The sequence below is a fragment of the Muscardinus avellanarius genome (genome assembly GCF_963383645.1).
Source record: "Muscardinus avellanarius genome assembly, chromosome: 8".
NCBI classification, from domain to species: domain Eukaryota; kingdom Metazoa; phylum Chordata; class Mammalia; order Rodentia; family Gliridae; genus Muscardinus; species Muscardinus avellanarius.
The window spans coordinates 104,054,897-104,070,494 of record NC_137794.1 but is presented as its reverse complement, the minus strand read 5'-3'; the positions used below and the strand labels follow the sequence as shown (position 1 = coordinate 104,070,494).

Below are 15,598 nucleotides of genomic sequence, written 5' to 3'. Positions count from 1 at the left end.
TCCGGGCTACAGTCCCAGACCAATTTTATATTTTTATTTAGAAAAAGGGTCTCTTAAGCCAGCGTGGCTGGCTTCGAACCTGCGTGATCCTCCTGTCTCCGCCTCCCAAGTGAGGGGATTACAAGCGTGCGCCACCATGCCCGGCTAAATTTAGACTTTACACCATCATCTTTAATGTACCTCGATGAACCAGTGTTAAATATGGTATCTGAGCCAGGCATAATCCCAGCATTCGGGAGGCTGAGACTGGAGGATCGTGGTTTACGGACAGCCTCAGCTACTTAGTGAGGCCCTCTGCAACTCAGTGAGACCTGATTTCAAAATAAAGAATAAAAAATAGGGCAGGGGGTGTAGCTCAAAGTTGAATGCCCCCTGGGTTCCATCCCCAGACCCGTGAATATATAAATAAATAAATAAATAAATAAATAAATAAATAAAGTATCTAATATTTGTTGGTATTGCCCTGTTTTTCTGTTTGTTTGTTTGTTTGTTTGTTTGTTTGTTTGCTGATTTGCAGTACTGAGCTACATCTCCAGCCCTTTTTATTTTGAGATGGGGTCCCACTAAATTGCCATGTCTGATCTCAAACTTGTGTACTTTTGCTTGGTTTCCTGAGTAGCTGGGATGAGCCACTGTCCCTGGATTCATTTATTTTTTAACTTCATCATATTTACATTTGTCATTAGGTCAAAAAAGCCATGGAAATGATTGATCAGATGCAAGAAAAATTACCTGGAAGTTCAGCAGAGAAAGCTTCAAAGGCAGAACTCGTTGCCCTTCTCGAATACCATGATACCTGGGGACTGGAGCTGGAACAGCAGCAGCTGGCCCTGGGCATGCTGCAGCAGCGGGCACTGAGCATGCTCCAGGACGGAGCCGCCCCCTGTCCTGGAGAGACGCCACCCATCCTGCAGGAAGTCGCAGCAATACAAGATCGATGCCTCAAGTAATTATACTATGCATCCGCTCTCACTTTCTGTTTCTGCGTTGACCTTGACCCAAAGGGATAACTGGGGTCCATGGATATGGGGGTGCTCCATCATTCCATCTTTGAAATAAGATCTATCCTCATCATCTCTGTTTTTCAGTTTTCCTAACTTTTCCACCCGTGATCTGACAAAGACATATCTGGTGATAATTAGAAATGCAATGGGGGGCCAAACAGGCTCAGTATCTACCTACGTGCTTTTGGGAGTCAGGAGCAGAGATGACTGAAGTAGTGAAAAGATGCTAAGGAAATACAGACTACTCTAGGAGAGGCAGGATGACGGGGCTTTCTTCTGAAGCTGAAGACAGTCGGACTTGAGCGAGGCATGGTGGAGGGGCAACATGTTAGAGAGCTTGGAAGGTCATGGGTCATTCCAAAGAACTCTTTAGCTGGTCAGAGAGGATGGGGGAGTCTGAGAGAAATGAGCTTAACAGGTAAAGAGTCAAGATCTATTGAAATTCAGCCTTGATGTAGTTTGATAATTCATTGGCTATCTAGGGTATCAGGGACACGAGAACAAGGATTGCTGTCCATGTAACTGGTAGACATTTGCTGGTGGTGACTGAGGAGAAGGCTAATCTTGATATGTAACCAGTCTGACTCCGTCTAGGGCCAGATTAGATAATTCTAGTCCCACATGAACTAATATTACCAGATACATGACCTACATTCACCTCATTCAGTTATTGATGATATCAGGGTAAGCTGACATCACTTATAAAAACGCTTTTTACCATTAATTCAAATAAAGAATTGAAATGTAGGCATTGTAAACTTTTTTTGTGTTTGTGGTGCAAGAGATGGACCCCAGGGGCATTCTACCTCTGAGATATACCCCTAGTCCTACTTTTCATTCTTTATTTTGAAACAGAGTCTCACTGAGTTGCAAAGGGCCTCAGTAAGTAGCTGAGGCTGTCGTGAACCACAATTCTCCTGTCTCAGCCTCCTGGATGCTGGAATTACAAGGAATTACAAGCATGTGCCACCACACCTGGCATTATTAACCTTAATATTTGTGAAATTTCCAAATTTTGATTATGTCTTTGAAGGCTGTTTTCTTTTCTTAGTTGATTAATTTATTGATTGACTGATTGTAGTAGTAGAGATTGAACCAAGAGGCAATCTACCTCTCAGTCACAACCCCAGTTTTATTTTGAAACAGGGTAATGTCCTTAGTTGCTGAGAATCTTGCTAAATTGCCGAGCTTTATTGGCCTGAAACTTGCAGTCTCTGCCTTAGTGACAAAGTACTGGGATTACAGGCTTATGCCACCACTCCCAGCTTTAAAGGCTATTTTTTAAAAGCCACAAATATTCCAATTATACATTTCCTTCTCCTCCTCCTCCTCCTCCTCCTCCTCCTCCTCCTCCTCCTCCTCCTCTTCCCTCCCTCCTCCTCCTCTTCCTCCTTCTTCTTCTCTTTCTTCTCCTTCTTCTTCTTTCTCTTTCTTTGCAGTACTAGGGTTTAAACCCAGAGACATTCTACCACTGAGCTACATCTGCATCACTTTTAATTTCTTGTTTTGAGACAGGGTTTTACTAAGTTGCCCATATTAACCTCAAACTTGTGAGTCTCCTGCCTCAGCCTCCTGATTCACTGTGATTACAGTTGTATACCACTAAGCTGGTTTATGCTTTACTTTTAAATGATGATTATTCGGTACCATTTGAGCAGATTTCCAAGGAGGAAATAAATAATCCAACAATCTCTAGCTGCTGTAGATAGGAAAATTACTTGTGATTTAGAGGCATGGAAGAAAGTCAACTCTCAACTTTCCAGGAATAAATTGTTCACTTCATATGAAATACATTCTTCTGTTATATTTAAGCTATACTTAAATGTTACTGAACATTGTCTGTCGTTTTGGGTTAAATGTCTTTACTTGCAAACACCATACTGGATTTTCCCTTTTTAGATTTTGATGAAATGAGTCATTGACGAGGGTGTCTTTTTTAAGTCCAATCCACATCTACTTTCTCCCTCTAATTTTTTGAAGCATGCAGGAGAAAGTGAAGACTAATGGAAACCTGATGAAGCAGGAACTGCAGGAGAGAGAAGTGGTAGAGGCTCAAATTAATTCTGTGAAGTCTTGGGTTCGAGAAACAAAGGAATACTTAGGGAATCCAACAATAGAAGCAGATGCTCAACTTGAAGAACTTCAGGTATGAAAATCTTGGTTTTTATGCCCATCATTTAAAAATATTTGCCTTTATTTAGACACACTTTTTCTTATTTAATGAAATAGTAAATTTAAAAATTTTAGGCATATATTACATAAAAGGCATCTTGTATTACTTAGTGCAGTTTGTTTAGTTTGTTTGTCTTATAAAAGGGGACGGGTTTCATATTCAGAGACCAAAAAAAAATTGTGTTTCTCTACTTCTATACCTAATCATATATTGATGACTAATAAATAGATAGCCAGAAAATTATGTTCCTCGTCATGTTCTGAGCTATTTCTTGATTTTGATATTTTCTTCAGATTCTCCTGACAGAAGCCACAAATCACCGAGAGAACATTGAGAAAATGGCTGAGGAGCAGAAGAACAAGTACTTGGGTCTTTATACCATATTACCTTCTGAAATCTCCCTTCAGCTGGCTGAGGTGGCTTTGGACCTAAAGATCTATGACCAGGTACACTCACGATCAAAACAGAATGGTTTTCTGTTCTTGTAGGATCAATCCTTTATTTGAGTGTTCTTAATTTTCAAAATCATTTCTTCTTGGAAACAGTTAAATAATAGGTACTTATTTTTAAAAAAAATGAATATTAAACCAGAAGTCTTTATTCATAGGCAAGAATTAAATAATAGGTCTTTATAAAAGAACTAATATTAAATTGGAAGTCTTACTCATAGACAAGAAATGGATCAGTTGATCATATGTACTAACAACAATGCTAAACAAATAAAGATAATTTATTTATTTTCCTATATTTAAAATAATAACTTAGCTGGACATGGTGACACACACCTGTAACCTCAGTACTTGAGAGGCTGAGACAGGAGAATCGAATCCCAAGTTTAAGGCCAGCCTCAGCAATTTAGCAAGATGGTCTTTCAAAATAAAAATAAATAAATAAAAAGGGTTGTAGGCATTGCTTGAAGGTAGAATGCCCCTGGGTTTAATCCCCAATACCAAAAATTAAAATTAAAATTTAAAAAATGACTTAAAGAAACAAACAAAAAATAAGGTGCCTTTCAATTGTTCAACAAATATTTATTGAATACTCACAGCACCCCAGGTTCTCTTCCAGCTAAAATTTTAATTCAGTAGTTCAGCAACATGTAAGGTCAGTAAGTGAAAGTATCTGAGGAAAGGAACAGAGTGAGATAAAAGTTAAGTCCAGGGATGAAGTTATTATCAAAGCCCATGCTGGCGGGCCATGCTGTAAGGGGAAGGCCTTCAGCTTGACTCTAGGAAAGGACTGCGGGAAACAAAATGCTTGTTCATAAAACTTAAAACAATTTTTGGAAGAAATACACAGCCCTTCCTGGTACTGAGATCAGAGAGGGATTTCTACTTTGGTCTCATAAAGAAGATTCACTTCATATCATGAAAAAAGCCTCACATACCATCTGCATGGAAATATAATAGATGTTTAGAACTGGCTTGGTGGCTAAATGCAAAAGTCACTCAAGTTTAGTTAAAACCATTTTATATGGGGAAAAGAGAAGATACATACAAATTCTAAACTGTTGTGTGAAATGGAAAATATACACTATAAAATCCATACAAGTATGCTATACTTTGGGGAGTCTCCAGTGTAAGAGGAAGATTGTTATTTACTTATTTATTTATTTTACATTTTTAGTTTCTTATTTACTTTTTAAATTAACAAGTGAAATAAACATTTTGATGCTAATTAGACATTTCACTAAACAAAACAAAAGAATATATTATAGCTAGTCAAAGGAGAAATGCCTGCTAATGATATTGTGAATTATTGTTAAGCATACAACAAAAGCATATGAATTCAAATAGTTGATTGCAATGTGAAACATTGGGTCCATTATTATTGTTTTATTTGTTTTTTTTAGCAGCAATAATTTTGCTTGTTTGAGTTAGAGGGGTTATTTTCTTTCTGTTTGTTTTCGTGGTATGTGTGTGTGTGTGTGTGTGTGTTTGAAAATGTTACTTAGATTTATAATGCCAATCAAGGGAGTATTTTCTCCTTATAAAAGAGAGTTTAAAAACGACCTTTCATATATATAAAGAAAACATTTCTCTTATTTGACATTTTCTCAGCATTTTATTCTAAGAGACTATACAAGTGTTTTTTTTTTTTATCAAATCAAACCAAATCCACTAGAATTCTGCACATATTTACTCATCTCTCCACCTTTCTTCCCACTGGATTTACCTCATGCCTTGTAGTACTCTGTAAGGTTGTTATGAGAAAATTAAGAAAAAAGTTAACTCATTAACAGGAACTTCTAAAATCCCTGTGCCTCCAAGTATGTGGGAGGAGTATTCTGTTTTATGAAGAAAGAGGCTTAGAGGATCCTGTGTGCCTCCCATCTCAAGGTTAGTTAGTGCGGAGGACAGGAGCCTGCTGTCTGCGTAGCCAGCCACAGTGAGTATTCTCTAAGTATTTCATAAATGAATCGTGGTATATGAATTGATTTTCTTGCTGGTTCAAGAGCAGGAGTGCAGTAAATGTATACGGTAAAAAGGACAAGCCAGGGGGCTAATAAGTAACTGCTTTGGCCTAGGGTATTAGAGACAAAGCCACTCTGCCCACCTGAAATGTCTCCAGTCCACAATTTCTCAATTGGACCCACGGTTGACTTGTTGCTCTCATTGATTATTTAGATCCAAGACAAAGTAAAAGAAGTTGAGCAGAGCAAGGCCATGAGCCAGGAATTGGGCCGGCAAATTCAGAAGGTAGCCAAGGACCTCACCACGATTCTCACAAAGCTGAAAGCAAAAACTGACGATTTAGCTCAAGCTAAAATGGACCAAAAGGTAAAGAGGAAGGAGATGTGAAATATAAAAGGTGCTGCTGAATGAATTCAGTGATTTTTGGAGTCAGTTTTACTTGGGGATAGAGGAGGAGGGAGAAAAAGTTCTTAGCAAAGGTCACTAAAACCTAATAGTGAAAAAAAGTTGTAGAGATATTTTGTAAATATAATTGCACAGATCCACTTCATAGTTTATCATGGCAATTGAACTGTATTTATAAATATGCAAGCATGTTTGTATGGCAAGAGAGAAGAGGTTCAAATGATGATTTAGGAATACAAGTTTGTACATTCCAAAAATGAATCATGTTTTCGTTTGCACCCTGTTGGTGAGTCTAGTGACTTTAATCCATTTGGGTGGGGCAGAAGGAAAATGTCAACCCTCTTACTCAGGAAGTAAACACCAGGATGACAGCATATCCTGCTCTGCCTTTAACCCATGAAACAGAAAAGATGACACTGTAATAGAATTCTTATTTGTAACATTTGGCTTTTGCAAAAATTACTTGAAATATTCTTCTGATTTTGAAAGTCTCAGAGAATATTATTTCCTAGAATGTAATGTTCTTTCATTTTGATGACCCTCAAGGCTCTAGGAGAGGAATTAGATGGCTGTAATTCAAAGCTAATGGAATTAGATGCAGCAGTGCAAAAATTCTCAGAACGGAATGGCCAACTGGGCAAGCCATTGGCCAAGAAGATAGGAAAACTTACTGAACTTCACCAGCAGACCATCAGGCAAGCTGAGAGTCGGCTCTCCAGGCTCCACCAGGTACATTCTCCAGCCAGCCACCACTGCTCTAAGGCTGAACTTTAATCATCTGCCTTTCTCTTTCTGAAAATGAATAAACACATTAATTAGCAATGATGCAAGTCGTACAGATGTAGCTTAGTTCATGCCAATCCTGTTCTTCTCAGATTTACATGTAAACCTGTGTTTATCTTATATTGAACAATATTATAAATTATCTGATAATGGTAGTGGCCATACAAATAGACTTTAGGGTAAATATTTTGTAAACTGGAGAAGTATTTCATAAAATAAAAACTTTTTCATTAACAAGAGTTTTAAAAATAAGATTGGAACTAGTTCAACAATCTTAAAGTTAGAACATACATATCTATATATAGATATATATGTGGAAAGAAAGAGAAAGCTTGCATTTACATAACAGACTCAAGATAGCATATCCATTAAAATGATTGGTTATAGATGGAACTTCTACAAATGAATTAAACATGATTTCTATCATCAGGGTCAGATTAAAACCAATGATTAAGTAATTGCATAGTTAATCTGGACACTCGTTGTTAGGAGGGGGCAGGGGTTCTGGGGGGCGGGGGAGAGGGCACCAAGCACAGTCTAAATGTATGCTATTTTCAATATTTTACACTTAAAAATAAAAGGAAAAAATAAGTAAGTAAAATAAAATAAAAAATAAACAAAATAAAAGAAAACCAATCAGTAACCAGGTTAAAGTCAGGTTGGTAACCAGTGAATCAGGCCTACTATAATCCCACATGGTACCTCTTTATTCCATACAATGTAGAAAAGGGATCGAAGGGAAATATATAGAGCTAAGATGAGAAGGGAGAATAAGGAAAAGAAACGATCTAAACATATTAGGATTTGGATTTTATCTAAAGTCACTGGGAAACCTCTGGCAGATCTTTCACAGGGAGATATTTCATAACCTCTTGCAGTAGCACAGATATTACAGTTAACCTCTGTGGATGTGGTATCTAAAGAGACAAGCAGAAGGCTGATTTTTAGCTCAAGTGGTCAAGTTTACACTTGTTATCTGAATGTTCCTGATTTTTCAGGCAACATCGCATTTAGAAGAATACAATGAAATGCTTGAGTTAATTTTGAAGTGGATTGAAAAGGCAAAAGACTTGGTACACAGAAATATTGCATGGAATTCTGCAAGCCAACTTCGGGAACAGTACGTTTTGCATCAGGTAACTGTAGAAAAAATAGTTATTGAAGAGTAATGAGGAGCAACTTGCTTTAACCAGCTAGACTGGCACGAAATCTAGAGGGCCATGAAGTAAAATTATTGTAGGTGCCAGATTAAAAGAATGTCAAGTATTCTAATTTGACAGAGTAGTAATCCATGAGATTCCATGGAACTGTGTGTAAATAAATATATTCTATTTTCCCTAGGCCTCCAATCCCTCAAGACTAGAAACAATCCACCCTATGATACTTTTTTTTTTTTTGTAGCTTCTTTGAAACAATTATATGTAGGGAAATTCTTCCCAATAAAGGTAAAGAAATGCAGTGATGTGTGGAAAGATTATAGGGTCCACACTTGGACTAAAGGGAAAACCAAGCTCTGCCACTTGGGACTATAGGATTTTTTAAAAATAGGCTTTTATTGGCTAATTGTAATCTCACATCATAATGAAGTTCAGAGTGATAGAGACATATATGTACTCGGCTTCCCCTCAACCTCCTCATCACTCTCTCTCCTTCCCCAAACATGATGTTAAGGTTGACACTGATAACTTTGTACATGTATATAGCATCAACAGAAGGATTCCCTTCATTAATTCCCCCTCCCCATCACTACCGCCCTCCCCTCAACACACTCCATCACCCTACTTCAGAGTCTCTCCTGTATCCTGATTTCTCTCCAACTTCCACATTTGAGATAAAACATATGACCCTTCATTTTCTATGGCTGGCTAATCTCACAACATTCTCCAGACCCAACCATTCTCCTGCAAATGATATAAGTTTGGTCTTTATTGCTGAGTAGTATTCTGTCTTGAGTAAAATGCTTTGTCTCTGTTAATTCTGTCTCTCCATCTGTAAGATGGGACTTAAATATTCATATGCCAGACTCATGAGGATCAAATGGTTTGACATACGTGCATTCATGAGGCGGGTACCGGTGTGGGAGGGCTTCTCACTCCTCCTTCTCCTCTGCCAGGTCTCAGTCATTGCCTTTCACTGGAGGTCGAGGAGGCTAGGAACAAATATGTGCACATCACATGTGGCTGAATGACTTCATTTCCTCTGAAGTTATGTGACAAAAATGTTCCTTTTCTTTTGGCAATATTACCCAGGAAATTATTTCATCCGTTTATAATTTGGCTTGAGTTAGTTACAGATATCCAGTAGGCTAATTATCTTACAATAAAATGTAGGCTTCCATTTAGTTTCCATGGATATCTTCAAGTATTCTAGATTTTCTTTCTTATATCACATATGTAGACTTGTGTTTTTAAATTAAGCTTTTTCCAAACTAGATCAAATCTCTGGCTTTTTATCCTTCCTGAAATACTATAACAACTCCTATTTTTTCTGTTTCCATAATCTCCTTTTTCAAACCAATCTTATGCACTTCTCCCAAGATATCTTTCTTAACTCCAATCTCTTACTGTAAGAAATACATAGATATTAATGAAAAAGGCTTAAGTTAAAATTGACTTATAACCAATTGAAAAGACACATCTGTGTGGTGACACACTCCTATAATTCTGTTATTTGGGAGATTAATGCAAGAAGATAGCAGGTTACAATCCAGCCTGGGCAACTTAGCTAGACTGTCTCAAAATAAAATAAAAAAGGCTAGACATATTGCTCAGTGTAAAGCACTCCTGAGTTTAATCCCTAGTATCACACACACACACACACACACACACACACACACACACACTGAAAATGTATTCAACCTCATGAAGAAATCTAGAAATTCAAATTTAAGCAAAAGAGAATTTTAACTGTCAAGTTAACACTGTTTTGTAAGAAGTTTATACTTAAGGAACTTAAAGTTTTCAAACAGTGCTCTAAAGGTAAAAATCCTTTTCAAAAAACAATTAGCACTTGCCAGGCATAGTGGCGCATGCTTGCAATTCCTGCGCTTGGGAGGCTGAGACAGGAGGATCGTGCAGGTTCGAAGCCAGCCTCAGCTACTTAGTGAGGCTTTCAGCAACTTAGTGAGACCCTGTTTCCCCCCAAAATATAAAAAAGGTCTGGGAGAATAGCCCAGAGGTAGAAAGACTCTGGGTTCCACTCCCAGTACCACCCCCCAAAAAAAACAAACAATTAGCAAAGTCTATGATGACCACCCAAAACATCACCACCTTGACCTGTTGCTTACATTTCTCGAACTCATTACTAAGGCTATAATCTGAAATCTAGAAAATATTTTATGCAGAGTTAACAACTATAATGAAATTCAAAAGAAAAGTTAAAATGGTAAATAGTATTTAAATGTCAATATGCAAATATCTGAGTAAATATTTGTATACAATGGAATATGCTGCAGTTTCTGAAGACATCGTTGACGGCTTTTCTTTCTGCACTTATTCATTCATTTATTCATTTACTTATTCAACAAACACTTAGAGAGTACTTGCCCAATTTAGGGATTCTACTAAGCCATTTGTCCCTGCCTCATGGAGTTGACCAGCGAGAGGAGGAGACAGACAGAATTACAACACAAGGTGGGCAGTGCAGAGAGAGGGACTGAGCCCAGCTGCCTGGCAGGGGAGGAGGCTAAGAAGGGGAAGGTGACGCTGGGCCCAGTGCTGAAGAACATCACAGCCTGTTCCTCCAGTGTGTTTTCCACAAAAGCACATTGTCTCGTTAAAATTTCAGCTTTAAGAGCAAAAGGTGCTGTGTCCAACAGGAAGCTGAAAAGAGGGAGAAGAGACAGGAATAGAGAGGAGAGAAAAGCACGGTGGTGAAAGCCTGCTAAAAACTTGGACTTGATCCTAGGCACTCCAAAGCGAAGCCTTTGGCAGATTTTCTGTCCGCACGTGAGAAGTTGGGGCTCATAGTTTAGGAAGGGGAACACGGCACCCTGTGCAAAACAGATCGCTGAGGGCATGACTGTGAGAGAGAAGCGATTTCCTACCACCGTAGAAAATGGCAAGGCCTGACTCTGGAGAGGGAGAAGTCAAGGTCAAGAGCAAGAGAGCAGCCAGTTCCCCAACTCGGAGCCTATTGGATGTGGCTGAAAAAGGCGAAGCCAAGGATGAGTCTCAGGTTTTTGTGAGTGGGGCAGTCAGTGCACTGACACATCAGGTCCTAGGATTCTCTACAGGAAATCTAGCCTAGCGAGGGAACTCGGCCCTCAGACGCTGTCGTGGGGAGTTGTACGTGTCTCCCATAGAGATAAGAGCTGCTATGTTTAGTGCAGTGAGGAAATCCATGTGTTCTAGTATCAGGTGAACAAAAAAGAAAGAAGGAAAGTTATAGATATGTTATAACTTACCTGCCCAAAAATATGCTCTTAAAGTCACACATGTCTGTTATCCCAGTGCTTGGGAGGCTGAAACAGGACGATCGCAGGTTCCAGGCCAGCCTCGGCAACTTACAAGACCCTGCTTCAAAAGAAAAAGTAAAATAGATCAGAGGTATAGCTTGGAGATGGAATTTCCTCAGGACAAAAAGAGAGAGAGAGAGAGAGAGAGAGAGAGAGAGAGAGAAAGTTCTCTCTATGCTGTGAGCTAGCAGAATGTTTTGTTTTCCTTATCATTTCAATATTTTACAACATATATTGTTATAATTATATATATTTATATCTCACATTCATTGTGGGAGGAAAAAACACTTCAGTTTTTAAATAGAGGCCATCACCTGAGAATAATGTCCCATCCCCATTTCTTTATTTGTTCATCTTCCACCTCCACACAGGGCCGTTCCACACTCACCTGCCTCAGGGCTTCTGCATATGCCGTTCCCTCCGTGTGAAAGGTCTTTCCTTCCTCCCATCTCGCTAAACGCTAGCATCCTGACTGAGCTCAGACATCACTTGCTCCTCTAAGGAGCCTTCTCCCGACCTTCCTCCCGCGTCTCTGAACTCTCCACCTCCCTTTTACTCTTCATGTAATGTGCACCTGTGTGCTTATACAATTGCTTTGTAGGATTGTTATTCCAAACTGATGACACCATCTTTGGGCATGAGGGCTGTGCTTTTCTTCTCTTGATATTACAAGTAGCATTTTCCTCCTTGGGTCACTTAAAGTGAGCTCTCAGATTTTTTTTCATAATGCTTTTGTCTAATTTTCCTTTCTTAGAGTGTTGTATAGTGAGACCTTAGATGTAGACTATGAGCCGTGAAAAGTACATATTTATCTATTGTAGTGTTGAGGGTTAAATCCAGTGGCATTTTACCTCCAAGCTACACCCCAACCTGATTTTATTTCTTATTTTGGAAAAAGAATCTCACTAGGTTGCTGAGAGTCTCAGTGGCTGAGGCTGACTTCCAACCCGCGATCCTCCTATCTCAGCCTCCAAAGTACTAGGATTAGAGGTGGCGCCACCACACCCAGAGTTTATTTAATTTAAATATGGGGAAAGGCAGACCCAGAGATACATGAGCACACGCAGTGTGTCAGAGCTGCTGGAATCCTCAGGTCCCGACTCTCAGGAGGAGCCAGGCTCAGGCCGACCGAGCATGAGCCCTCGAGTGCCGAGCTAGTAATGTGTAGCTTCAGCCACCCATTGAAGTTTCTGAACTTTGATCTGTTTTTCTGTGAACCAGGGATAGTGGTAGGTAGATACCAGGTGGGAAACAAGCCAGGGTGTGAAGGTCAAACACGGCGACACACACACAGACCCCATGGGACACACGAGAGGCATGGGTAAGGACTTAGGTCCCCGTACTCTCCTGGCCCGTGGTCTCCATACCACGCCACACTGGTTACTTTTCCTCTCTGCCTACCTGCCGATGTCATAATTATGGACATTGCATCTAGACCCTGCTAGAAGAATCGGAAGAAATTTATGGTGATCTGGAAGCAATGACTGAGAAGTTACAGTACCTCGCTAGCGTGTACTGTACGGAAAGAATGTCTCAGCAAGTGACGGACCTGGGCCGGGAGACGGAGGGGTTGCGGCAGAGGATCAGACTGCGTTTGCAGAGCCTGCAGGATGCAGCCAAGGTAAAAGAAAAGCAAATAAAAACAAAACAAAACAAAAGGCTAATGCTAAAAGCAAAACACAACAAAAACAGCAAAGCCGCTATTAAGAAATAATTTTCATCTGCGACGTGGTGGTTTCCTGACCATGACGTTAGTCTTCGCCTAAGACTTTTGAACCTCTGGTGCAATAGATCGAGACTTCAATGGGTTTTATTCTCCAGGATATGAAAAAGTTTGAAGTGGAGCTGAAAAACTTGCAGGCCGCTTTGGAACAAGCCCAGGCAGACCTGGCTTCTCCAGAAGTTGGGCGGCTCAGTCTCAAGGAGCAACTGTCTCACCGACAGGTAAGCAAAATCAACTCAGTGCAGATGGGTGGGAGGGGTCCTACAGGGAAGGAAGCTGTCTAAAGTCAGCTGTAATCTTAGCACTAGGTGCATTACTTTTTTTATTTTTATGTGGATCGTACTGAAATTGGCATGCATTCAGACTGTGCTTGGTGCCCTTCCCCCACGTCCAACAACGAGTGTCCAGGTTGACCATGCTACGTTCAGACTTATACACATATTTGGATGTAGCTCCTCCATTAATCAACCTCTTCTTCCTCTCCTACCCTTCCATTCTAGCTTTGCTAAGGTTTCCCCTCCCTTATCTGGAGTTCCTCTGGTATTCCTAATAGTCCCTAGTTTGGGCATGTTAGAGAAAATATAGGTCCCTCCTCTTTCTGTCCTTGGCTGATCTCACTTAACATAACTTTATCCAGGTCTTTCCATTTTCTTGCAAATGACATAATTTTGTTCTTCTTTATATCAGTGTGGAGATTCCTTAGAAAACCGGGAACGGATCCACCATATGATCCAGCTATACCACTCCTGGGTATCTTTCCAAAGGGGTTGAAATCAGAGAACTACAGTAACATATGTATACCCATGTTCATAGCAGCACAATTCATAACAGCCGAAATATGGAACCAACCTAGGTCTCCATCAACAGATGAATAGATTGCAAAATTAGGGGAAATTGATGCATTACTTAAAATGTACATTTCTGAGCCAGGCGTGGTGGCACATGCTTGCAATCCCAGCATTCGGGAGGCTGAGACAGGAGGATCGCGGTTCACAGACAGCCTCAGCTACTTAGTGAGGCCCTCTGCAACTCAGTGAGACCCTGTTTCAAAATAAATAATATAATGGAGGGGAAACCTCAGCAAAGCCATAAACGAGGGGTAGGAAAGGAAGAAGGCTGAGGTTAATCAATGGAAAAGCTACATTCTAATATGTGTATACATGTGAACATAACATTGTTAACCTGGACACTCAGTATTGGGAGGGAGAGAAAAGAGGAGGCCAGGGGGTGGCGGGGGGGGGGGCACCAAGTACTGTGTGAATATCTGCCATTGTCAACATGACCCACATTATGATGTGAGATTATAGTGTACCAATAAAATAAAATTTTTAAAATTTTTTTAAATTAATTTTTAAAACTTTTTAAAATAAAATATTTTTAAAATAAAGAATAAAAAATAGGGCCGGGAGTGTCGCTCAGAGGTAGAATGCCCCTGGGTTCCATCCCCGGTACCGCAAAAAAAAAAAAAAAATGTACATTCCTTTAAATGTTTATAACTTGGAACTGGAATTCGGTTCATGAGCCTTTGGCTCATGCACTGAATGCAGAAAATATGAAATTTCTGAGCAATGGTGTTGTGCTTACAGCGTCTGCTGTCCGAGATGGAGTTGCTGAAGCCGAAGGTGCAAGCCGTGCAGCTGTGCCAGAGCGCTCTGCGCATCCCTGAGGATGTGGTGGCCAGCTTACCGCTCTGCCACGCAGCCCTGTGCCTGCAGGGGGAGGCCAGCCGGCTGCAGCACACAGCCATCCAGCAGTACAACGTCATCCAGGCAGGTGCCCTGCGGCGGCCCACGCCGGCGCAGCATCGCCGATGAGTCACCGGGCTTCTTTTCTTAGCATTGTGTGGGCTCAGCCATCAAAACACATCCAGAATGTTAAATCTGACAGACGGTTGTGGTTATATAAAATAAGCAGATTAAAGTGCTATCCTTTGGATCACCCACAAAAGCTGGAGGAAAGCTCTCTAAAAACATCCTCTGGTGAAAACGATCTGTTGTTGGTATCTTTATAAAGAATGACTTGTATCGCTTAGTTTTATTTGCAGTCATATGTATTTATTCACCATCTTTGTTCTTTACGTTACCTCAGAATTTCTTAGGTATTAAATTCCTGAGGCTTGGAGTCATGCATAATTCATATTTTTGTCCCCTGCTGAAACTCTTAGCAGAGCTTCCTGTTTCTCACAGAGAAATGAAATAATCCTGTTTTTATACTGTTTCCACCTCCTGACTACTGCATTTCATCTTCAGGACAATAAAAGTAGGGAGGAGAGAAACCGAACTGTAACTATTTTGATTCCATCCGTGATTCTATTACAATATTTTTGTTCATTTATTTATTGTGGTATTGGGATTGATTCAGAGACATTCTCCCATTCTACCTCTGAAACTACAACCCCAGCCTTTTTTTTTTTTTTTTTTTAAACAGGGTCTCACTAAGTTAATGAAAGTCTCACTACTTGTCAGGGTTGTCCTCAAACCTGCAAACCTGCGAGCCTCCTATCTCAGCCTCCCAAGTAGTGAGATTATAAGCACGTACCACCATGCCTGGCTTACAATATTTTAAAAGGAAAATATCTTTGGAAGATAGAAGTAAAAGTTGAGGATTCAGACCATCTATGAATTTTACCCCTCAATCACT

At 40.0% G+C, this 15,598-nt stretch overlaps 1 protein-coding gene across 3 annotated transcripts in view; it reads left to right on the top strand.

The window, feature by feature from the left end:
* The window catches only part of SYNE1 (spectrin repeat containing nuclear envelope protein 1), a gene marked incomplete at both ends in the record, with an annotated part of 486,197 nt that overhangs the window by 288,867 nt on the left and 181,732 nt on the right, over positions 1–15,598 (top strand). For all 3 annotated transcript variants that reach the window (XM_080699888.1, XM_080699887.1, XM_080699889.1), the window contains 9 exons: positions 687–946; positions 2,985–3,150; positions 3,471–3,623; positions 5,805–5,957; positions 6,543–6,725; positions 7,778–7,915; positions 12,671–12,856; positions 13,057–13,179; positions 14,545–14,727. In XM_080699888.1, coding sequence (XP_080556014.1) covers positions 687–946; positions 2,985–3,150; positions 3,471–3,623; positions 5,805–5,957; positions 6,543–6,725; positions 7,778–7,915; positions 12,671–12,856; positions 13,057–13,179; positions 14,545–14,727 — 1,545 coding nt within the window. The remainder of the gene's footprint in view (positions 1–686; positions 947–2,984; positions 3,151–3,470; positions 3,624–5,804; positions 5,958–6,542; positions 6,726–7,777; positions 7,916–12,670; positions 12,857–13,056; positions 13,180–14,544; positions 14,728–15,598) is intronic.